The sequence below is a fragment of the Salvelinus alpinus genome, chromosome 10, assembly GCF_045679555.1.
Source record: "Salvelinus alpinus chromosome 10, SLU_Salpinus.1, whole genome shotgun sequence".
Lineage (NCBI taxonomy): Eukaryota > Metazoa > Chordata > Actinopteri > Salmoniformes > Salmonidae > Salvelinus > Salvelinus alpinus.
Genome location: NC_092095.1, coordinates 82,315,175 through 82,333,691, shown reverse-complemented (window position 1 = coordinate 82,333,691; position 18,517 = coordinate 82,315,175). Strand labels below are relative to the sequence as shown.

The following is an 18,517-nucleotide window of genomic DNA, read 5'->3' as shown; positions in this document are numbered from 1 at the left end:
ATCTGTCACATGGCTGAGAGGCAGAAGGAGAGAGAGATCTGTCACATGGCTGAGAGGCAGAAGGAGAGAGAGATCTGTCACATGGCTGAGAGGCAGAAGGAGAGAGAGATCTGTCACATGGCTGAGAGGCAGAAGGAGAGAGAGATCTGTCACATGGCTGAGAGGCAGAAGGAGAGAGAGATCTGTCACATGGCTGAGAGGCAGAAGGAGAGAGAGATCTGGCACATGGCTGAGAGGCAGAAGGAGAGAGAGAGATCTGTCACATGGCTGAGAGGCAGAAGGAGAGAGAGATCTGGCACATGGCTGTGAGGCAGAAGGAGAGAGAGATCTGGCACATGGCTGAGAGGCAGAAGGAGAGAGAGATCTGTCACATGGCTGAGAGGCAGAAGGAGAGAGAGAGATCTGTCACATGGCTGAGAGGCAGAAGGAGAGATAGATCTGTCACATGGCTGAGAGGCAGAAGGAGAGAGAGATCTGTCACATGGCTGAGAGGCAGAAGGAGAGAGAGATCTGTCACATGGCTGAGAGGCAGAAGGAGAGAGAGATCTGTCACATGGCTGAGAGGCAGAAGGAGAGAGAGATCTGGCACATGGCTGTGAGGCAGAAGGAGAGAGAGATCTGTCACATGGCTGAGAGGCAGAAGGAGAGAGAGAGATCTGTCACATGGCTGAGAGGCAGAAGGAGAGAGAGAGATCTGTCACATGGCTGAGAGGCAGAAGGAGAGAGAGATCTGGCACATGGCTGTGAGGCAGAAGGAGAGAGAGATCTGGCACATGGCTGAGAGGCAGAAGGAGAGAGAGAGATCTGTCACATTGCTGAGAGGCAGAAGGAGAGAGAGATCTGTCACATGGCTGAGAGGCAGAAGGAGAGAGAGAGATCTGGCACATGGCTGAGAGGCAGAAGGAGAGAGAGATCTGTCACATGGCTGAGAGGCAGAAGGAGAGAGAGATCTGTCACATGGCTGAGAGGCAGAAGGAGAGAGAGAGATCTGTCACATGGCTGAGAGGCAGAAGGAGAGAGAGAGATCTGTCACATGGCTGAGAGGCAGAAGGAGAGAGAGAGATCTGGCACATGGCTGAGAGGCAGAAGGAGAGAGAGAGATCTGTCACATGGCTGAGAGGCAGAAGGAGAGAGAGAGATCTGTCACATGGCTGAGAGGCAGAGGAAGGAGAGAGAGAGATCTGTCACATGGCTGAGAGGCAGAAGGAGAGATCTGTCACATGGCTGAGAGGCAGAAGGAGAGATCTGTCACATGGCTGAGAGGCAGAAGGAGAGATCTGTCACATGGCTGAGAGGCAGAAGGAGAGAGAGATCTGGCACATGGCTGAGAGGCAGAAGGAGAGAGAGATATCTGTCACATGGCTGAGAGGCAGAAGGAGAGAGAGAGATCTGTCACATGGCTGAGAGGCAGAAGGAGAGAGAGATCTGGCACATGGCTGTGAGGCAGAAGGAGAGAGAGATCTGTCACATGGCTGAGAGGCAGAAGGAGAGAGAGAGATCTGTCACATGGCTGAGAGGCAGAAGGAGAGAGAGATCTGGCACATGGCTGTGAGGCAGAAGGAGAGAGAGATCTGTCACATGGCTGAGAGGCAGAAGGAGAGAGAGATCTGGCACATGGCTGAGAGGCAGAAGGAGAGAGAGATCTGTCACATGGCTGAGAGGCAGAAGGAGAGAGAGAGATCTGTCACATGGCTGAGAGGCAGAAGGAGAGATAGATCTGTCACATGGCTGAGAGGCAGAAGGAGAGAGAGATCTGTCACATGGCTGAGAGGCAGAAGGAGAGAGAGATCTGTCACATGGCTGAGAGGCAGAAGGAGAGAGAGATATCTGTCACATGGCTGAGAGGCAGAAGGAGAGAGAGAGATCTGTCACATGGCTGAGAGGCAGAAGGAGAGAGAGATCTGTCACATGGCTGAGAGGCAGAAGGAGAGAGAGAGATCTGTCACATGGCTGAGAGGCAGAAGGAGAGATAGATCTGTCACATGGCTGAGAGGCAGAAGGAGAGAGAGATCTGTCACATGGCTGAGAGGCAGAAGGAGAGAGAGATCTGGCACATGGCTGTGAGGCAGAAGGAGAGAGAGATCTGTCACATGGCTGAGAGGCAGAAGGAGAGAGAGAGATCTGTCACATGGCTGAGAGGCAGATCTGGCACATGGCTGAGAGGCAGAAGGAGAGAGAGAGATCTGGCACATGGCTGAGAGGCAGAAGGAGAGAGAGAGATCTGGCACATGGCTGAGAGGCAGAAGGAGAGAGAGATCTGTCACATGGCTGAGAGGCAGAAGGAGAGAGAGAGATCTGTCACATGGCTGAGAGGCAGAAGGAGAGATAGATCTGTCACATGGCTGAGAGGCAGAAGGAGAGAGAGATCTGTCACATGGCTGAGAGGCAGAAGGAGAGAGAGATCTGGCACAGGTGTGAGGCAGAGGAGAGAGAGATCTGTCACATGGCTGAGAGGCAGAAGGAGAGAGAGATCTGTCACATGGCTGAGAGGCAGAAGGAGAGAGAGAGATCTGTCACATGGCTGAGAGGCAGAAGGAGAGAGAGATCTGTCACATGGCTGAGAGGCAGAAGGAGAGAGAGAGATCTGTCACATGGCTGAGAGGCAGAAGGAGAGAGAGATCTGTCACATGGCTGAGAGGCAGAAGGAGAGAGAGATCTGTCACATGGCTGAGAGGCAGAAGGAGAGAGAGAGATCTGTCACATGGCTGAGAGGCAGAAGGAGAGAGAGAGATCTGTCACATGGCTGAGAGGCAGAAGGAGAGAGAGAGATCTGGCACATGGCTGAGAGGCAGAAGGAGAGAGAGAGATCTGTCACATGGCTGAGAGGCAGAAGGAGAGAGAGATCTGTCACATGGCTGAGAGGCAGAAGGAGAGAGAGAGATCTGTCACATGGCTGAGAGGCAGAAGGAGAGAGAGATCTGTCACATGGCTGAGAGGCAGAAGGAGAGAGAGATCTGTCACATGGCTGAGAGGCAGAAGGAGAGAGAGATCTGTCACATGGCTGAGAGGCAGAAGGAGAGAGAGATCTGTCACATGGCTGAGAGGCAGAAGGAGAGAGAGATCTGGCACATGGCTGTGAGGCAGAAGGAGAGAGAGATCTGTCACATGGCTGAGAGGCAGAAGGAGAGAGAGAGATCTGTCACATGGCTGAGAGGCAGAAGGAGAGAGAGATCTGTCACATGGCTGAGAGGCAGAAGGAGAGAGAGATCTGTCACATGGCTGAGAGGCAGAAGGAGAGAGAGATCTGGCACATGGCTGTGAGGCAGAAGGAGAGAGAGATCTGGCACATGGCTGAGAGGCAGAAGGAGAGAGAGATCTGTCACATGGCTGAGAGGCAGAAGGAGAGAGAGAGATCTGTCACATGGCTGAGAGGCAGAAGGAGAGATAGATCTGTCACATGGCTGAGAGGCAGAAGGAGAGAGAGATCTGTCACATGGCTGAGAGGCAGAAGGAGAGAGAGATCTGTCACATGGCTGAGAGGCAGAAGGAGAGAGAGATCTGTCACATGGCTGAGAGGCAGAAGGAGAGAGAGATCTGGCACATGGCTGAGAGGCAGAAGGAGAGAGAGATCTGTCACATGGCTGAGAGGCAGAAGGAGAGAGAGAGATCTGTCACATGGCTGAGAGGCAGAAGGAGAGAGAGAGATCTGTCACATGGCTGAGAGGCAGAAGGAGAGAGAGATCTGGCACATGGCTGTGAGGCAGAAGGAGAGAGAGATCTGGCACATGGCTGAGAGGCAGAAGGAGAGAGAGATCTGTCACATGGCTGAGAGGCAGAAGGAGAGAGAGAGATCTGTCACATGGCTGAGAGGCAGAAGGAGAGAGAGATCTGTCACATGGCTGAGAGGCAGAAGGAGAGAGAGAGATCTGTCACATTGCTGAGAGGCAGAAGGAGAGAGAGATCTGTCACATGGCTGAGAGGCAGAAGGAGAGAGAGATCTGTCACATGGCTGAGAGGCAGAAGGAGAGAGAGATCTGTCACATGGCTGAGAGGCAGAAGGAGAGAGAGATCTGTCACATGGCTGAGAGGCAGAAGGAGAGAGAGAGATCTGTCACATGGCTGAGAGGCAGAAGGAGAGAGAGAGATCTGTCACATGGCTGAGAGGCAGAAGGAGAGAGAGAGATCTGGCACATGGCTGAGAGGCAGAAGGAGAGAGAGAGATCTGTCACATGGCTGAGAGGCAGAAGGAGAGAGAGAGATCTGTCACATGGCTGAGAGGCAGAGGAAGGAGAGAGAGAGATCTGTCACATGGCTGAGAGGCAGAAGGAGAGATCTGTCACATGGCTGAGAGGCAGAAGGAGAGATCTGTCACATGGCTGAGAGGCAGAAGGAGAGATCTGTCACATGGCTGAGAGGCAGAAGGAGAGAGAGATCTGTCACATGGCTGAGAGGCAGAAGGAGAGATCTGTCACATGGCTGAGAGGCAGAAGGAGAGAGAGATCTGTCACATGGCTGAGAGGCAGAAGGAGAGATCTGTCACATGGCTGAGAGGCAGAAGGAGAGATCTGTCACATGGCTGAGAGGCAGAAGGAGAGAGAGAGATCTGTCACATGGCTGAGAGGCAGAAGGAGAGAGAGAGATCTGTCACATGGCTGAGAGGCAGAAGGAGAGAGATCTGTCACATGGCTGAGAGGCAGAAGGAGAGAGAGATCTGTCACATGGCTGAGAGGCAGAAGGAGGGAGATCTGTCACATGGCTGAGAGGCAGAAGGAGAGAGAGATCTGTCACATGGCTGAGAGGCAGAAGGAGAGAGAGATCTGTCACATGGCTGAGAGGCAGAAGGAGAGAGAGATCTGTCACATGGCTGAGAGGCAGAAGGGAGAGAGAGATCTGTCACATGGCTGAGAGGCAGAAGGAGAGAGAGATCTGTCACATGGCTGAGAGGCAGAAGGAGAGAGAGAGATCTGTCACATGGCTGAGAGGCAGAAGGAGAGAGAGATCTGTCACATGGCTGAGAGGCAGAAGGAGAGAGAGATCTGTCACATGGCTGAGAGGCAGAAGGAGAGAGAGATCTGTCACATGGCTGAGAGGCAGAAGGAGAGAGAGATCTGTCACATGGCTGAGAGGCAGAAGGAGAGAGAGATCTGTCACATGGCTGAGAGGCAGAAGGAGAGATCTGTCACATGGCTGAGAGGCAGAAGGAGAGAGAGATCTGTCACATGGCTGAGAGGCAGAAGGAGAGAGAGATCTGTCACATGGCTGAGAGGCAGAAGGAGAGATCTGTCACATGGCTGAGAGGCAGAAGGAGAGAGAGATCTGTCACATGGCTTAGAGGCAGAAGGAGAGAGAGATCTGTCACATGGCTGAGAGGCAGAAGGAGAGAGAGATCTGTCACATGGCTGAGAGGCAGAAGGAGAGAGAGATCTGTCACATGGCTGAGAGGCAGAAGGAGAGAGAGATCTGTCACATGGCTGAGAGGCAGAAGGAGAGATAGATCTGTCACATGGCTGAGAGGCAGAAGGAGAGAGAGATCTGTCACATGGCTGAGAGGCAGAAGGAGAGAGAGATCTGTCACATGGCTGAGAGGCAGAAGGAGAGAGAGATCTGTCACATGGCTGAGAGGCAGAAGGAGAGAGAGATCTGTCACATGGCTGAGAGGCAGAGGAAGAAGAAGTGTTCAAATAAAGGTCCATTTCATTCACATACATCTATTTGCTTTGGAAATATAAACATATGTTTCTCATGCCAATAAAGCCCCTTAAATTGACATTTGTAACATGGATGAGAGGGTACAGAGGAAGGAGAGAGAGAGACAGTGAGAGAGACAGAGAGACAGAGAGAGAGACAGCGAGAGAAAGAGAGAGAGAGAGAGAGAGAGACAGAGAGAGAGAGAGAGAGAGAGACAGAGACAGAGACAGAGACAGAGAGAGAGAGAGAGAGAGACAGAGACAGAGAGAGAGACAGCGAGAGAAAGAGAGAGAGAGAGAGAGAGAGAGAGAGAGAGAGACAGAGAGAGAGAGAGAGAGAGACAGAGACAGAGACAGAGACAGAGACAGAGACAGAGACAGAGAGAGAGAGAGAGAGAGAGAGAGAGAGAGAGAGAGAGAGAGAGAGAGAGAGAGAGAGAGAGAGAGAGAGAGACAGAGACAGAGACAGAGACAGAGACAGAGACAGAGACAGAGACAGAGACAGAGACAGAGAGAGAGAGAGAGAGAGAGAGACAGAGAGAGAGAGAGAAAGAGAGATAGAGAGACAGAGAGAGAGATCAGTAACATGGTTGAGAAAGTGCAGGAGAGAGAGCAAATTGTTAATGTGTGAGATTAAACTCTGTGTCCATCCACCCATTATGCCCATCCTCATTGTACCATGACCAATGTCTTTGACAACAGTTCAGAGCCTAGCCTCCTACAATGACAGTCACCATAAAGACATTATAATCACATTACCACCACAGCATGACGCTGAGAGCATCGTTGAACAAAGATGATAGAGGTTTATCAGGAGTTTAAATGGCACCGGAGACGACAGGCACTGAAACCCTACAGGAAGCATGCAACTAGAGTGACATTTCCAAACAGGACACACCATTTTGAAGACATTTAGATAGGTACAACACTTGGTAAATCTTAGCGTAACATAAATGGACATGACATTATCAGGACTGTAAATGGCAGCAGAGCTGACTGGAACCAACTAACAACAGTCCCTTTACCGACTAACACCCTTCAAACCACCGTGACGTTCCCAAACACCATCACACAGCTTGAAGGCGTTAAGGTGCTAATTGTGGTAGGCTCTGCATACTATTCTACCTCTACTAAACCATCGAACAAGGTCTACACCTCTACTAAACCATCTAACAAGGTCTACTACCTCTACTAAACCATCTAACAAGGTCTACTACCTCTACTAAACCATCTAACAAGGTCTACTACCTCTACTAAACCATCTAACAAGGTCTACACCTCTACTAAACCATCTAACAAGGTCTACTACCTCTACTAAACCATCTAACAAGGTCTACACCTCTACTAAACCATCTAACAAGGTCTACACCTCTACTAAACCATCTAACAAGGTCTACACCTCTACTAAACCATCTAACAAGGTCTACACCTCTACTAAACCATCTAACAAGGTCTACACCTCTACTAAACCATCTAACAAGGTCTACACCTCTACTAAACCATCTAACAAGGTCTACCACCTCTACTAAACCATCTAACAAGGTCTAGTACCTCTACTAAACCATCTAACAAGGTCTAGTACCTCTACTAAACCATCTAACAAGGTCTACTACCTCTACTAAACCATCTAACAAGGTCTACACCTCTACTAAACCATCTAACAAGGTCTACACCTCTACTAAACCATCTAACAAGGTCTACACCTCTACTAAACCATCTAACAAGGTCTACACCTCTACTAAACCATCTAACAAGGTCTACTACCTCTACTAAACCATCTAACGAGGTCTACACCTCTACTAAACCATCTAACAAGGTCTACCACCTCTACTAAACCATCTAACAAGGTCTAGTACCTCTACTAAACCATCTAACAAGGTCTACACCTCTACTAAACCATCTAACAAGGTCTACACCTTTACTAAACCATCTAACAAGGTCTACACCTCTACTAAACCATCTAACAAGGTCTACACCTCTACTAAACCATCTAACAAGGTCTACACCTCTACTAAACCATCTAACAAGGTCTACTACCTCTACTAAACCATCTAACGAGGTCTACACCTCTACTAAACCATCTAACAAGGTCTACACCTCTACTAAACCATCTAACAAGGTCTACTACCTCTACTAAACCATCTAACAAGGTCTACACCTCTACTAAACCATCTAACAAGGTCTACACCTCTACTAAACCATCTAACAAGGTCTACACCTCTACTAAACCATCTAACAAGGTCTACACCTCTACTAAACCATCTAACAAGGTCTACACCTCTACTAAACCATCTAACAAGGTCTAGTACCTCCACTAAACCATCTAACAAGGTCTACACCTCTACTAAACCATCTAACAAGGTCTACACCTCTACTAAACCATCTAACAAGGTCTACACCTCTACTAAACCATCTAACTTGGTCTACACCTCTAATTAACCATCTAACAAGGTCTACTACCTCTACTAAACCATCTAACAAGGTCTACACCTCTACTAAACCATCTAACAAGGTCTACACCTCTACTAAACCATCTAACAAGGTCTACACCTCTACTAAACCATCTAACAAGGTCTACACCTCTACTAAACCATCTAACAAGGTCTACACCTCTACTAAACCATCTAACAAGGTCTACTACCTCTACTAAACCATCTAACAAGGTCTACACCTCTACTAAACCATCTAACAAGGTCTACACCTCTACTAAACCATCTAACAAGGTCTACACCTCTACTAAACCATCTAACAAGGTCTACACCTCTACTAAACCATCTAACAAGGTCTACTACCTCTACTAAACCATCTAACAAGGTCTACACCTCTACTAAACCATCTAACAAGGTCTACACCTCTACTAAACCATCTAACAAGGTCTACTACCTCTACTAAACCATCTAACAAGGTCTACACCTCTACTAAACCATCTAACAAGGTCTACACCTCTACTAAACCATCTAACAAGGTCTACACCTCTACTAAACCATCTAACAAGGTCTACTACCTCTACTAGAACCATCTAACAAGGTCTACACCTCTACTAAACCATCTAACAAGAGATCTACACCTCTTACTAAACCATACTAACAAGGTCTACACCTCTACTAAACCATCTAACAAGGTCTACACCTCTACTAAACCATCTAACAAGGTCTACACCTCTACTAAAACCATCTAACAAGGTCTACACCTCTACTAAACCATCTAACAAGGTCTACACCTCTACTAAACCATCTAAACAAGGTCTACACCTCTACTAAACCATCTAACAAGGTCTACACCTCTACTAAACCATCTAACAAGGTCTACACCTCTACTAAACCATCTAACAAGGTCTACACCCTCTACTAAACCATCTAACAAGGTCTACACCTCTACTAAACCATCTAACAAGGTCTACACCTCTACTAAACCATCTAACAAGGTCTACACCTCTACTAAACCATCTAACAAGGTCTACACCTCTACTAAACCATCTAACAAGGTCTACCCTCTACTAAACCATCTAACAAGGTCTACACCTCTACTAAACCATCTAACAAGGTCTACTACTTCTACTAAACCATCTAACGAGGTCTACACCTCTACTAAACCATCTAACAAGGTCTACCACCTCTACTAAACCATCTAACAAGGTCTAGTACCTCTACTAAACCATCTAACAAGGTCTACACCTCTACTAAACCATCTAACAAGGTCTACACCTCTACTAAACCATCTAACAAGGTCTACACCTCTACTAAACCATCTAACAAGGTCTACACCTCTACTAAACCATCTAACAAGGTCTACACCTCTACTAAACCATCTAACAAGGTCTACTACCTCTACTAAACCATCTAACGAGGTCTACACCTCTACTAAACCATCTAACAAGGTCTACACCTCTACTAAACCATCTAACAAGGTCTACTACCTCTACTAAACCATCTAACAAGGTCTACACCTCTACTAAACCATCTAACAAGGTCTACACCTCTACTAAACCATCTAACAAGGTCTACACCTCTACTAAACCATCTAACAAGGTCTACACCTCTACTAAACCATCTAACAAGGTCTACACCTCTACTAAACCATCTAACAAGGTCTAGTACCTCTACTAAACCATCTAACAAGGTCTACACCTCTACTAAACCATCTAACAAGGTCTACACCTCTACTAAACCATCTAACAAGGTCTACACCTCTACTAAACCATCTAACTTGGTCTACACCTCTAATTAACCATCTAACAAGGTCTACTACCTCTACTAAACCATCTAACAAGGTCTACACCTCTACTAAACCATCTAACAAGGTCTACACCTCTACTAAACCATCTAACAAGGTCTACACCTCTACTAAACCATCTAACAAGGTCTACACCTCTACTAAACCATCTAACAAGGTCTACACCTCTACTAAACCATCTAACAAGGTCTACTACCTCTACTAAACCATCTAACAAGGTCTACACCTCTACTAAACCATCTAACAAGGTCTACACCTCTACTAAACCATCTAACAAGGTCTACACCTCTACTAAACCATCTAACAAGGTCTACACCTCTACTAAACCATCTAACAAGGTCTACTACCTCTACTAAACCATCTAACAAGGTCTACACCTCTACTAAACCATCTCACAAGGTCTACTACCTCTACTAAACCATCTAACAAGGTCTACTACCTCTACTAAACCATCTAACAAGGTCTACACCTCTACTAAACCATCTAACAAGGTCTACACCTCTACTAAACCATCTAACAAGGTCTACACCTCTACTAAACCGTCTAACAAGGTCTACTACCTCTACTAAACCATCTAACAAGGTCTACACCTCTACTAAACCATCTAACAAGGTCTACACCTCTACTAAACCATCTAACAAGGTCTAGTACCTCTACTAAACCATCTAACAAGGTCTACACCTCTACTAAACCATCTAACAAGGTCTACACCTCTACTAAACCATCTAACAAGGTCTACACCTCTACTAAACCATCTAACAAGGTCTAGTACCTCTACTAAACCATCTAACAAGGTCTACACCTCTACTAAACCATCTAACAAGGTCTACACCTCTGCTAAACCATCTCACAAGGTCTACACCTCTACTAAACCATCTAACAAGGTCTACACCTCTACTAAACCATCTAACAAGGTCTAGTACCTCTACTAAACCATCTAACAAGGTCTACTACCTCTACTAAACCATCTACCAAGGTCTACACCTCTACTAAACCATCTAACAAGGTCTACACCTCTACTAAACCATCTAACAAGGTCTACACCTCTACTAAACCATCTAACAAGGTCTACACCTCTACTAAACCATATAACAAGGTCTACACCTCTACTAAACCATCTAACAAGGTATACTACCTCTACTAAACCATCTAACAAGGTCTACACCTCTACTAAACCATCTAACAAGGTCTACACCTCTACTAAACCATCTAACAAGGTCTACACCTCTACTAAACCATCTAACAAGGTCTACACCTCTACTAAACCATCTAACAAGGTCTACACCTCTACTAAACCATCTAACAAGGTCTACACCTCTACTAAACCATCTAACAAGGTCTACACCTCTACTAAACCATCTAACAAGGTCTACACCTCTACTAAACCATCTAACAAGGTCTACCACCTCTACTAAACCATCTAACAAGGCGTGACATTTCCAAACACGATCCAACGTTTTGAAGACATTTAGATGCTACTTGGGGAAAAATCCCATTTTAGCGTAACAAACAGACATAAACCCCTCGACCATAACGGATTATAAAAGCATGAAGTGTGACAAGTCGTTAAAATTTGTCCATTTTCTTGAAAGGGGGGTGACTATATTCCGTGTTAAATTGTTTTGATATCTGTGTCAATAAAACTAAGCTGCCATGTTGTCAGGCTGTTGACACTGAGCTGTTCATTAACAACCGTGTAAAGGCCACCTGGATATTAACTGTTACTAATCTCTCCTTCTCAGCCTGAACACATACCGTCATAGAAATGAGAGACATCATCGTCCTAAGTGTCACCGGTTGTGAAGGGCTAACAGAATGATCCATTATCCCAAATGACGCCTGGTCAAAAGCACCTTATAGAGAATAGGGTGCCTTTTGAGACTCAGCCACAGTGGATAGTGGATTTAATTCATTTTTATTTAACCTTTATTCGACTAGGCAAGTCAGGAACAAATTCTTATTTACAATGACGGCCTACCAGAAGGCAAAAGGCCTCCTGCGGGAACTGGGGGCTGGGATTAAAAAATAAAAAATTTAATTAAAATATAGGACAAAAACACACATCACGACAAGAGAGACACCACAACACTACATGAAGAGAGACCTAAGACAACAACATAGCATGGTAGCAACACATGACAACAACATGGTAGCAACACAACATGGTAGCAACACAACATGACAACAACATGGTAGAAACACAACATGACAACAACATGGTAGCAACACAACATGACAACAACATGGTAGCAACACATGACAACACAGCATGGTAGCAACACATGACAACACAGCATGGTAGCAACACAACATGGTAGCAACACAACATGACAACAGCATGGTAGCAACACAACATGAAAACAACATGGTAGCAACACAACATGACAACAACATGGTAGCAACACAACATGACAACAACATGGTAGCAACACAACATGACAACAACATGGTAGCAACACAACATGACAACAACATGGTAGCAACACAACATTGTAGCAGCACAAAACAAGGTACAAACATTATTGGGAACAGACAACAGCACAAAGAGCAAGAAGGTACAGACAACAATACATCACGTGAAGCTGCCACTACTGTCAGTAAGAGTGTCCATGACTGAGTTTTTGAATAGACACTGAAAAGGGGTTCGGGTCTTAAATAAAGGCTGAGGTACTAATCAGAAATAACTGAGGAGTCAGTCTGTCTTTAGCTCAGGGGGACCAGAGAGATCAGGGGGACCATAGAGATCAGGGGGACCAGAGAGATCAGAGGGACCAGAGAGATCAGGGGGACCAGAGAGATCAGAGGGACTAGAGGGACCAGAGAGCTCAGGGGGACCAGAGAGATCAGGGGGACCAGAGAGATCAGGGGGACCAGAGGGATCAGAGAGATCAGAGGGACCAGAGAGATCAGAGGGACCAGAGAGATCAGAGAGATCAGGGGGATCAGGGGGATCAGGGGGACCAGAGAGATCAGGGGGACCAGAGAGATCAGGGGGACCAGAGAGATTAGGGGGACCAGAGAGATCAGGGGGACCAGAGAGATCAGGGGGACCAGAGGGATCAGAGAGATCAGAGGGACCAGAGAGATCAGAGGGACCAGAGAGATCAGAGAGATCAGGGGGATCAGGGGGACCAGAGAGATCAGAGAGATCAGGGGGACCAGAGAGATCAGGGGGACCAGAGAAATCAGAGGGACCAGAGAGACCAGAGAGATCAGGGGGACCAGAGAGACCAGAGAGATCAGAGGGACCAGAGAGATCAGAGGGACCAGAGAGATTAGGGGGACCAGAGAGACCAGAGAGATCAGGGGGACCAGAGAGACCAGAGAGATCAGAGGGATCAGAGAGATCAGGGGAGAAAGAGAGATGGGGAGAGAGAGAGGGGAAGAAGGAGAGAGAGAGAGAGATGGGGGAGAGAGAGAGAGAGAGAGCGAGAGAGAGCGAGAGAGAGAGATGAAGAGGGGAAGAAGGAGAGAGAGAGAGAGAGAGAGAGAGAGAGAGAGAGAGAGGGGGATGAGACGGGAGAGAGAGAGAGAGATGGGGAGGCAGAGAGAGCGAGAGATGGCAAGAGAAAGAGAGAGACGAGAGATGAAGAAAGGAGAGAGAGAGGGAAAAACCTAGTCATCTGTAGAACTGAACACATTAAACCTAAATATATATTTGGCATTTAACCCAACCCCTCTGAATCAGAGTCGCGGGGAGCTGCCTTTCATCGAACATCCACGTGATCGACGCCCAGGGAGCCGTTGTTGTCGGGGTTTAACGGATTCGAACCAGCGTCCTTTCAGGTCATTGGCCCAACGCTCTCAACTGCAGCTTAGAGATTCCCGGTGGATTTTACAGGGACACGGTCGTTGGGAAAGGAGTCGAGAAAATAATTCATAGGACGAACCGGCTTGATGATATCTACGTATTTGATCTAAAACTTAAAGGATCGTGTCGTGATGAAAAGCGTCAACACGTCGCTGAAACACAAAGCCAGTGTCCCCAAATATGGCCCACTATTCCCTATGGGAAGTAGTGTCCTATAAAGGGAATAAGGGAGCCGTTTGGGACACGAGCCATAGAGTCCACTGCTGCTGAACAGACGACTGCTAATTTACCCTTTAAACTCCTTAGAGAACAATGGATTTGTAGAAAGTCCCTGTCTCTTTCCCTCGCTCTCCTATCAGCAGGATAACGCTGAAGCACATTGGACAGATTCCTAGTTTCCTTTTTTAAACAAATTGTCTCTGTCATTCGTGCTATTCTCTTCCCCCTTGATCAAAATCCTTCAGCAAGTCATTTACCCATAACCGTCTCTGTCATCTCCTGATAGGCAGTTCCAGCGGAGGCCTTGAACTCAGAGGGGGGATTCTGATACCAGTCCCTCTTTGTACTGCTGTAATCCGTGTTATTACAGCAGATAGGCTGGGCGTGTCCCAAATGGCACCCTATTCCCTGTGTAGTGCACTACTTTAGACCAGAGCCCATTGGGAGACCCACAGAGATCTGGTCAAAAGTAGTCCGTTACCTAGGGATGAGGGTGCTGTTTGGGAAGCAGCCTGGTGATAGCGAGGGGTGTTTCCAGGGGAACAAAGGGCTCTTTCTCTCTCAGCCCTCTAAATCACAGCGGTTCTTTCAGGAGAGGCTCCAGATCACCCTCCCCTCTGCAGGCGGCACGCTGGGAGTCAGGCGGCACGCTGGGAGTCAGGCGGCACGCTGGGAGTCAGGCGGCTCGCTGAGGAGTCAGGCGGCTCGCTGAGGAGTCAGGCGGCACGCTGGGGAGTCAGGCGGCACGCTGGGGAGTCAGGCGGCACACTGGGAGTCAGGCGGCTCGCTGCGGAGTCAGGCGGCACGCTGGGAGTCAGGCGGCACGCTGAGGAGTCAGGCGGCACGCTGAGGAGTCAGGCGGCTCGCTGGGGAGTCAGGCGGCACGCTGGGGAGTCAGGCGGCACGCTGAGGAGTCAGGCGGCACGCTGGGGAGTCAGGCGGCACGCTGAGGAGTCAGGCGGCACGCTGAGGAGTCAGGCGGCACGCTGAGGAGTCAAGCGGCAAGCTGGGAGTCAGGCGGGGCGCTGAGGAGTCAGGCAGCACGCTGAGGAGCCAGGCTGCGGAGTCAGGCAGCACGCTGAGGAATCAGGCGGCACGCTGTGGAGTCAGGCTGAGGAGTCAGGCTGTGGAGTCAGGCAGCACGCTGAGGAGTCAGGCGGCACGCTGTGGAGTCAGGCTGAGGAGTCAGGCGGCACGCTGTGGAGTCAGGCTGACTCCACAGCCTGACTCCGCAGCGTGCCGCCTGACTCCTCAGCCTGACTCCACAGCGTGCCGCCTGACTCCTCAGCGTGCTGCCTGACTCCTTAGCGTGCCACCTGACTCCTCAGCCTGACTCCACAGCGTGCCGCCTGACTCCTCAGCGTGCCGCCTGACTCCACAGCCTGACTCTGCAGCGTGCTGCCTGACTCCACAGCCTGACTCCTCAGAGTCAGGCGGCACGCTGCGGAGTCAGGCGGCATGCTGAGGAGTAGGGCGGCACGCTGAGGAGTCAGGCGGCACGCTGCGGAGTCAGGCGGCACGCTGAGGAGTCAGGCGGCACGCTGAGGAGTCAGGCGGCACGCTGAGGAGTCAGGCGGCACGCTGAGGAGTCAAGCGGCAAGCTGGGAGTCAGGCCGCTGAGGAGTCAGGCAGCACGCTGAGGAGCCAGGCTGCGGAGTCAGGCAGCACGCTGAGGAATCAGGCGGCACGCTGTGGAGTCAGGCTGAGGAGTCAGGCTGTGGAGTCAGGCTGTGGAGTCAGGCGGCACGCTGAGGAGTCAGGCGGCACGCTGTGGAGTCAGGCAGAGGAGTCAGGCGGCACGCTGTGAAGTCAGGCTGACTCCACAGCCTGACTCCGCAGCGTGCCGCCTGACTCCTCAGCGTGCTGCCTGACTCCACACCGCGCCGCCTGACTCCTCAGCCTGACTCCACAGCGTGCCGCCTGACTCCTCAGCGTGCTGCCTGACTCCTTAGCGTGCCACCTGACTCCTCAGCCTGACTCCACAGCGTGCCGCCTGACTCCTCAGCGTGCCGCCTGACTCCACAGCCTGACTCTGCGGGGTCAGGCGGCACGCTGAGGAGTCAGGCGGCACGCTGAGGAGTCAGGCGGCGCGGTGTGGAGTCAGGCGGCGCGGTGTGGAGTCAGGCAGCACGCTGAGGAGTCAGGCGGCACGCTGAGACGTCAGGCGGCACGCTGCGGAGTCAGGCGGCACGCTGGGGAATCAGGCGGCACGCTGCGGAGTCAGGTGGCACGCCGCGGAGTCAGGCGGCTTTCTTGGAGTCAGGCGGCATGCTGCGGAGTCAGGCTGTGGAGTCAGGCGGCACGCTGCGGAGTCAGGCGGCACGCTGGGGAGTCAGGCGGCACGCTGGGGAGTCAGGCGGCACGCTGGGGAGTCAGGCGGCACGCTGCGGAGTCAGGCGTCACGCTGCGGAGTCAGGCGGCATGCTGGGAGTCAGGCGGCACGCTGCGGAGTCAGGCTGCACGCTGCAGGCTGCAGAGTCAGGTGGCACGCCGCGGAGTCAGGCTGCGGAGTCAGGTGGCACGCCGCGGAGTCAGGCGGCACGCTGGGAGTCAGGCGGCACGCTGTGGAGTCAGGCGGCACGCTGCGGAGTCAGGCGGCACGCTGGGGAATCAGGCGGCACGCTGCGGAGTCAGGCGGCACGCTACGGAGTCAGGCGGCACGCTGCGGAGTCAGGCGGCACGCTACGGAGTCAGGCGGCACGCTGCGGAGTCAGGCGGCACGTTGCGGAGTCAGGCGGCACGCTGAGGAGTCAGGCTGCGGAGTCAGGCGGCACGCTGGGAGTCAGGCGGCACGCTGCGGAATGTGATTGTGATTGTAATTGATCAAATTGATGTTTGTTCGTTCGTTCTAGTAGCTGCTACTTCAAAAGTTCCCATTGTTCAAAAATCAACAAACCTTTTTCCCCCCCAAAACTATTCCACACGGTGTGTAACGCTCGTCTTCCTCCTCTTCTGAGGAGGAGTAGTGGGAAGGATCGGAGGACCAATCAGGTCAGGGCGTGACACAGTGTGTAACGCTCGTCTTCCTCCTCTTCTGAGGAGGAGTAGTAGGAAGGATCGGACGACCAATCAGGTCAGGGTGTGACACAGTGTGCAGGTTTCTGCTTCCTAAAAGCAGAAACATGAACGGTTGTTGAGAATCCTAACGTATTATATAAATTATATAATTCTGCAAAAAGTTGGAAGAAAATCTTTCAGAGTAAAGTTTTCAGAGTAAAGTTTTCAGAGTAACTCCATTCATCAGATCTATAACTAAACGTGAAAGTTTCATAATTACCCCTGTCCTGCGGACAGTACATTTGTTCAGGGCCTGTGTTTGGTGTCGAATTGTGGGGGCATCTTTGACCCAGATAAATACATGAATTGGTTTGGATCCTCTAGCCTGGTACTCTACCCCAGTGGAAATATAATCTAGCCATTCTATACAAATCTCTGGGTCTGGAGGATCTATCGTTCCTCTGAGCTGGGAGAGTCTGCTGCTGGGATCTGAGCAGGGTCCTGGTCAGACTGGGTCAGACTGGGTCTGGAGGATCTATCGTTCCTCTGAGCTGGGAGATTCTGCTGCTGGGATCTGAGCAGGGTCCTGGTCAGACTGGGTCAGACTGGGTCTGAGTGGAGGTGGGATAACTCACCTGATTGATGTGCTTGAGTTTATCAATGATCTGATTGATGACTGGGTCCCCTTCCTTCACTTTGACCTCTGGATTAGCAGTCTGGGCCTTAATCCCGTTACCCACCACTCTCAGAGTATAGCTGGAGGGAGGAGAAGAGAGGAGGGGGTTAGAGGAGAGAAGAAGAGAGGATTGAAGACAGGGGGATGAATGAAGGAGTTTAACTGAAGTGTCCTCAGATGGCCTCAGGAGGTTTTAGCAACACATCAAAGAAATGCAGAGGACAGACGAACTTGGCAGGCAGAACCTAGAGTCAGAGAAATGCAGAGGACAGACGAACCTGGCAGGCAGAGCCTAGAGTCAAAGAAAGACAGAGGACAGACGAACCTGGCAGGCAGAGCCTAGAGTCAAAGAAAGACAGAGGACGGACGAACCTGGCAGGCAGAGCCTAGAGACAAAGAAAGACAGAGGACAGACGGACCTGGCAGGCAGAGCCTAGAGTCAAAGAAAGACAGAGGATGGACGAACCTAGCAGGCAGAGCCTAGAGTCAGAGAAAGACAGAGGACAGACGAACCTGGCAGGCAGAACCTAGAGACAAAGAAAGACAGAGGACGGACGAACCTGGCAGGCAGAGCCTAGAGTCAAAGAAACAATGATCATTCAGAAAGTATTCAGACCCCTCCTTTTTTTAACATTTGGTTACGTTACAGCCTTATTCTAAAACTGATTACATTTAAAACGTTGAAGGAATTTTCCATAGAGCTCAAAGAAAGGATTGTGTCGAGGCACAGATCTGGGGAAGGGAACCCAAAAATATTCTGCAGCACTAAAGGGGTCCAAGAACAAAGTAGCCTCCATCATTCTTAAAAATAAGAAGTTTGGAACCACTAAGACTCTTCCTAGAGCTGGCCGCCCGGCCAAACTGAGCAATTGGGGGAGAAGGGCCTTGGTCAGGGAGGTGACCAAGAACCCGATGGTCACTCTGAATGAGCTCCAGAGTTCCTCTGTGGAGAAA

At 49.7% G+C, this 18,517-nt stretch overlaps 1 protein-coding gene across 1 annotated transcript in view; it reads right to left on the bottom strand.

Moving 5' to 3' along the window:
• gpc5a (glypican 5a) overlaps window positions 1-18,517 on the bottom strand; it is a 280,182-nt gene that overhangs the window by 86,433 nt on the left and 175,232 nt on the right. Inside the window, exon 7 of the mRNA XM_071331026.1 lies at window positions 17,523-17,643. Within this exon, the coding sequence (XP_071187127.1) occupies window positions 17,523-17,643 (121 nt within the window). The remainder of the gene's footprint in view (window positions 1-17,522; window positions 17,644-18,517) is intronic.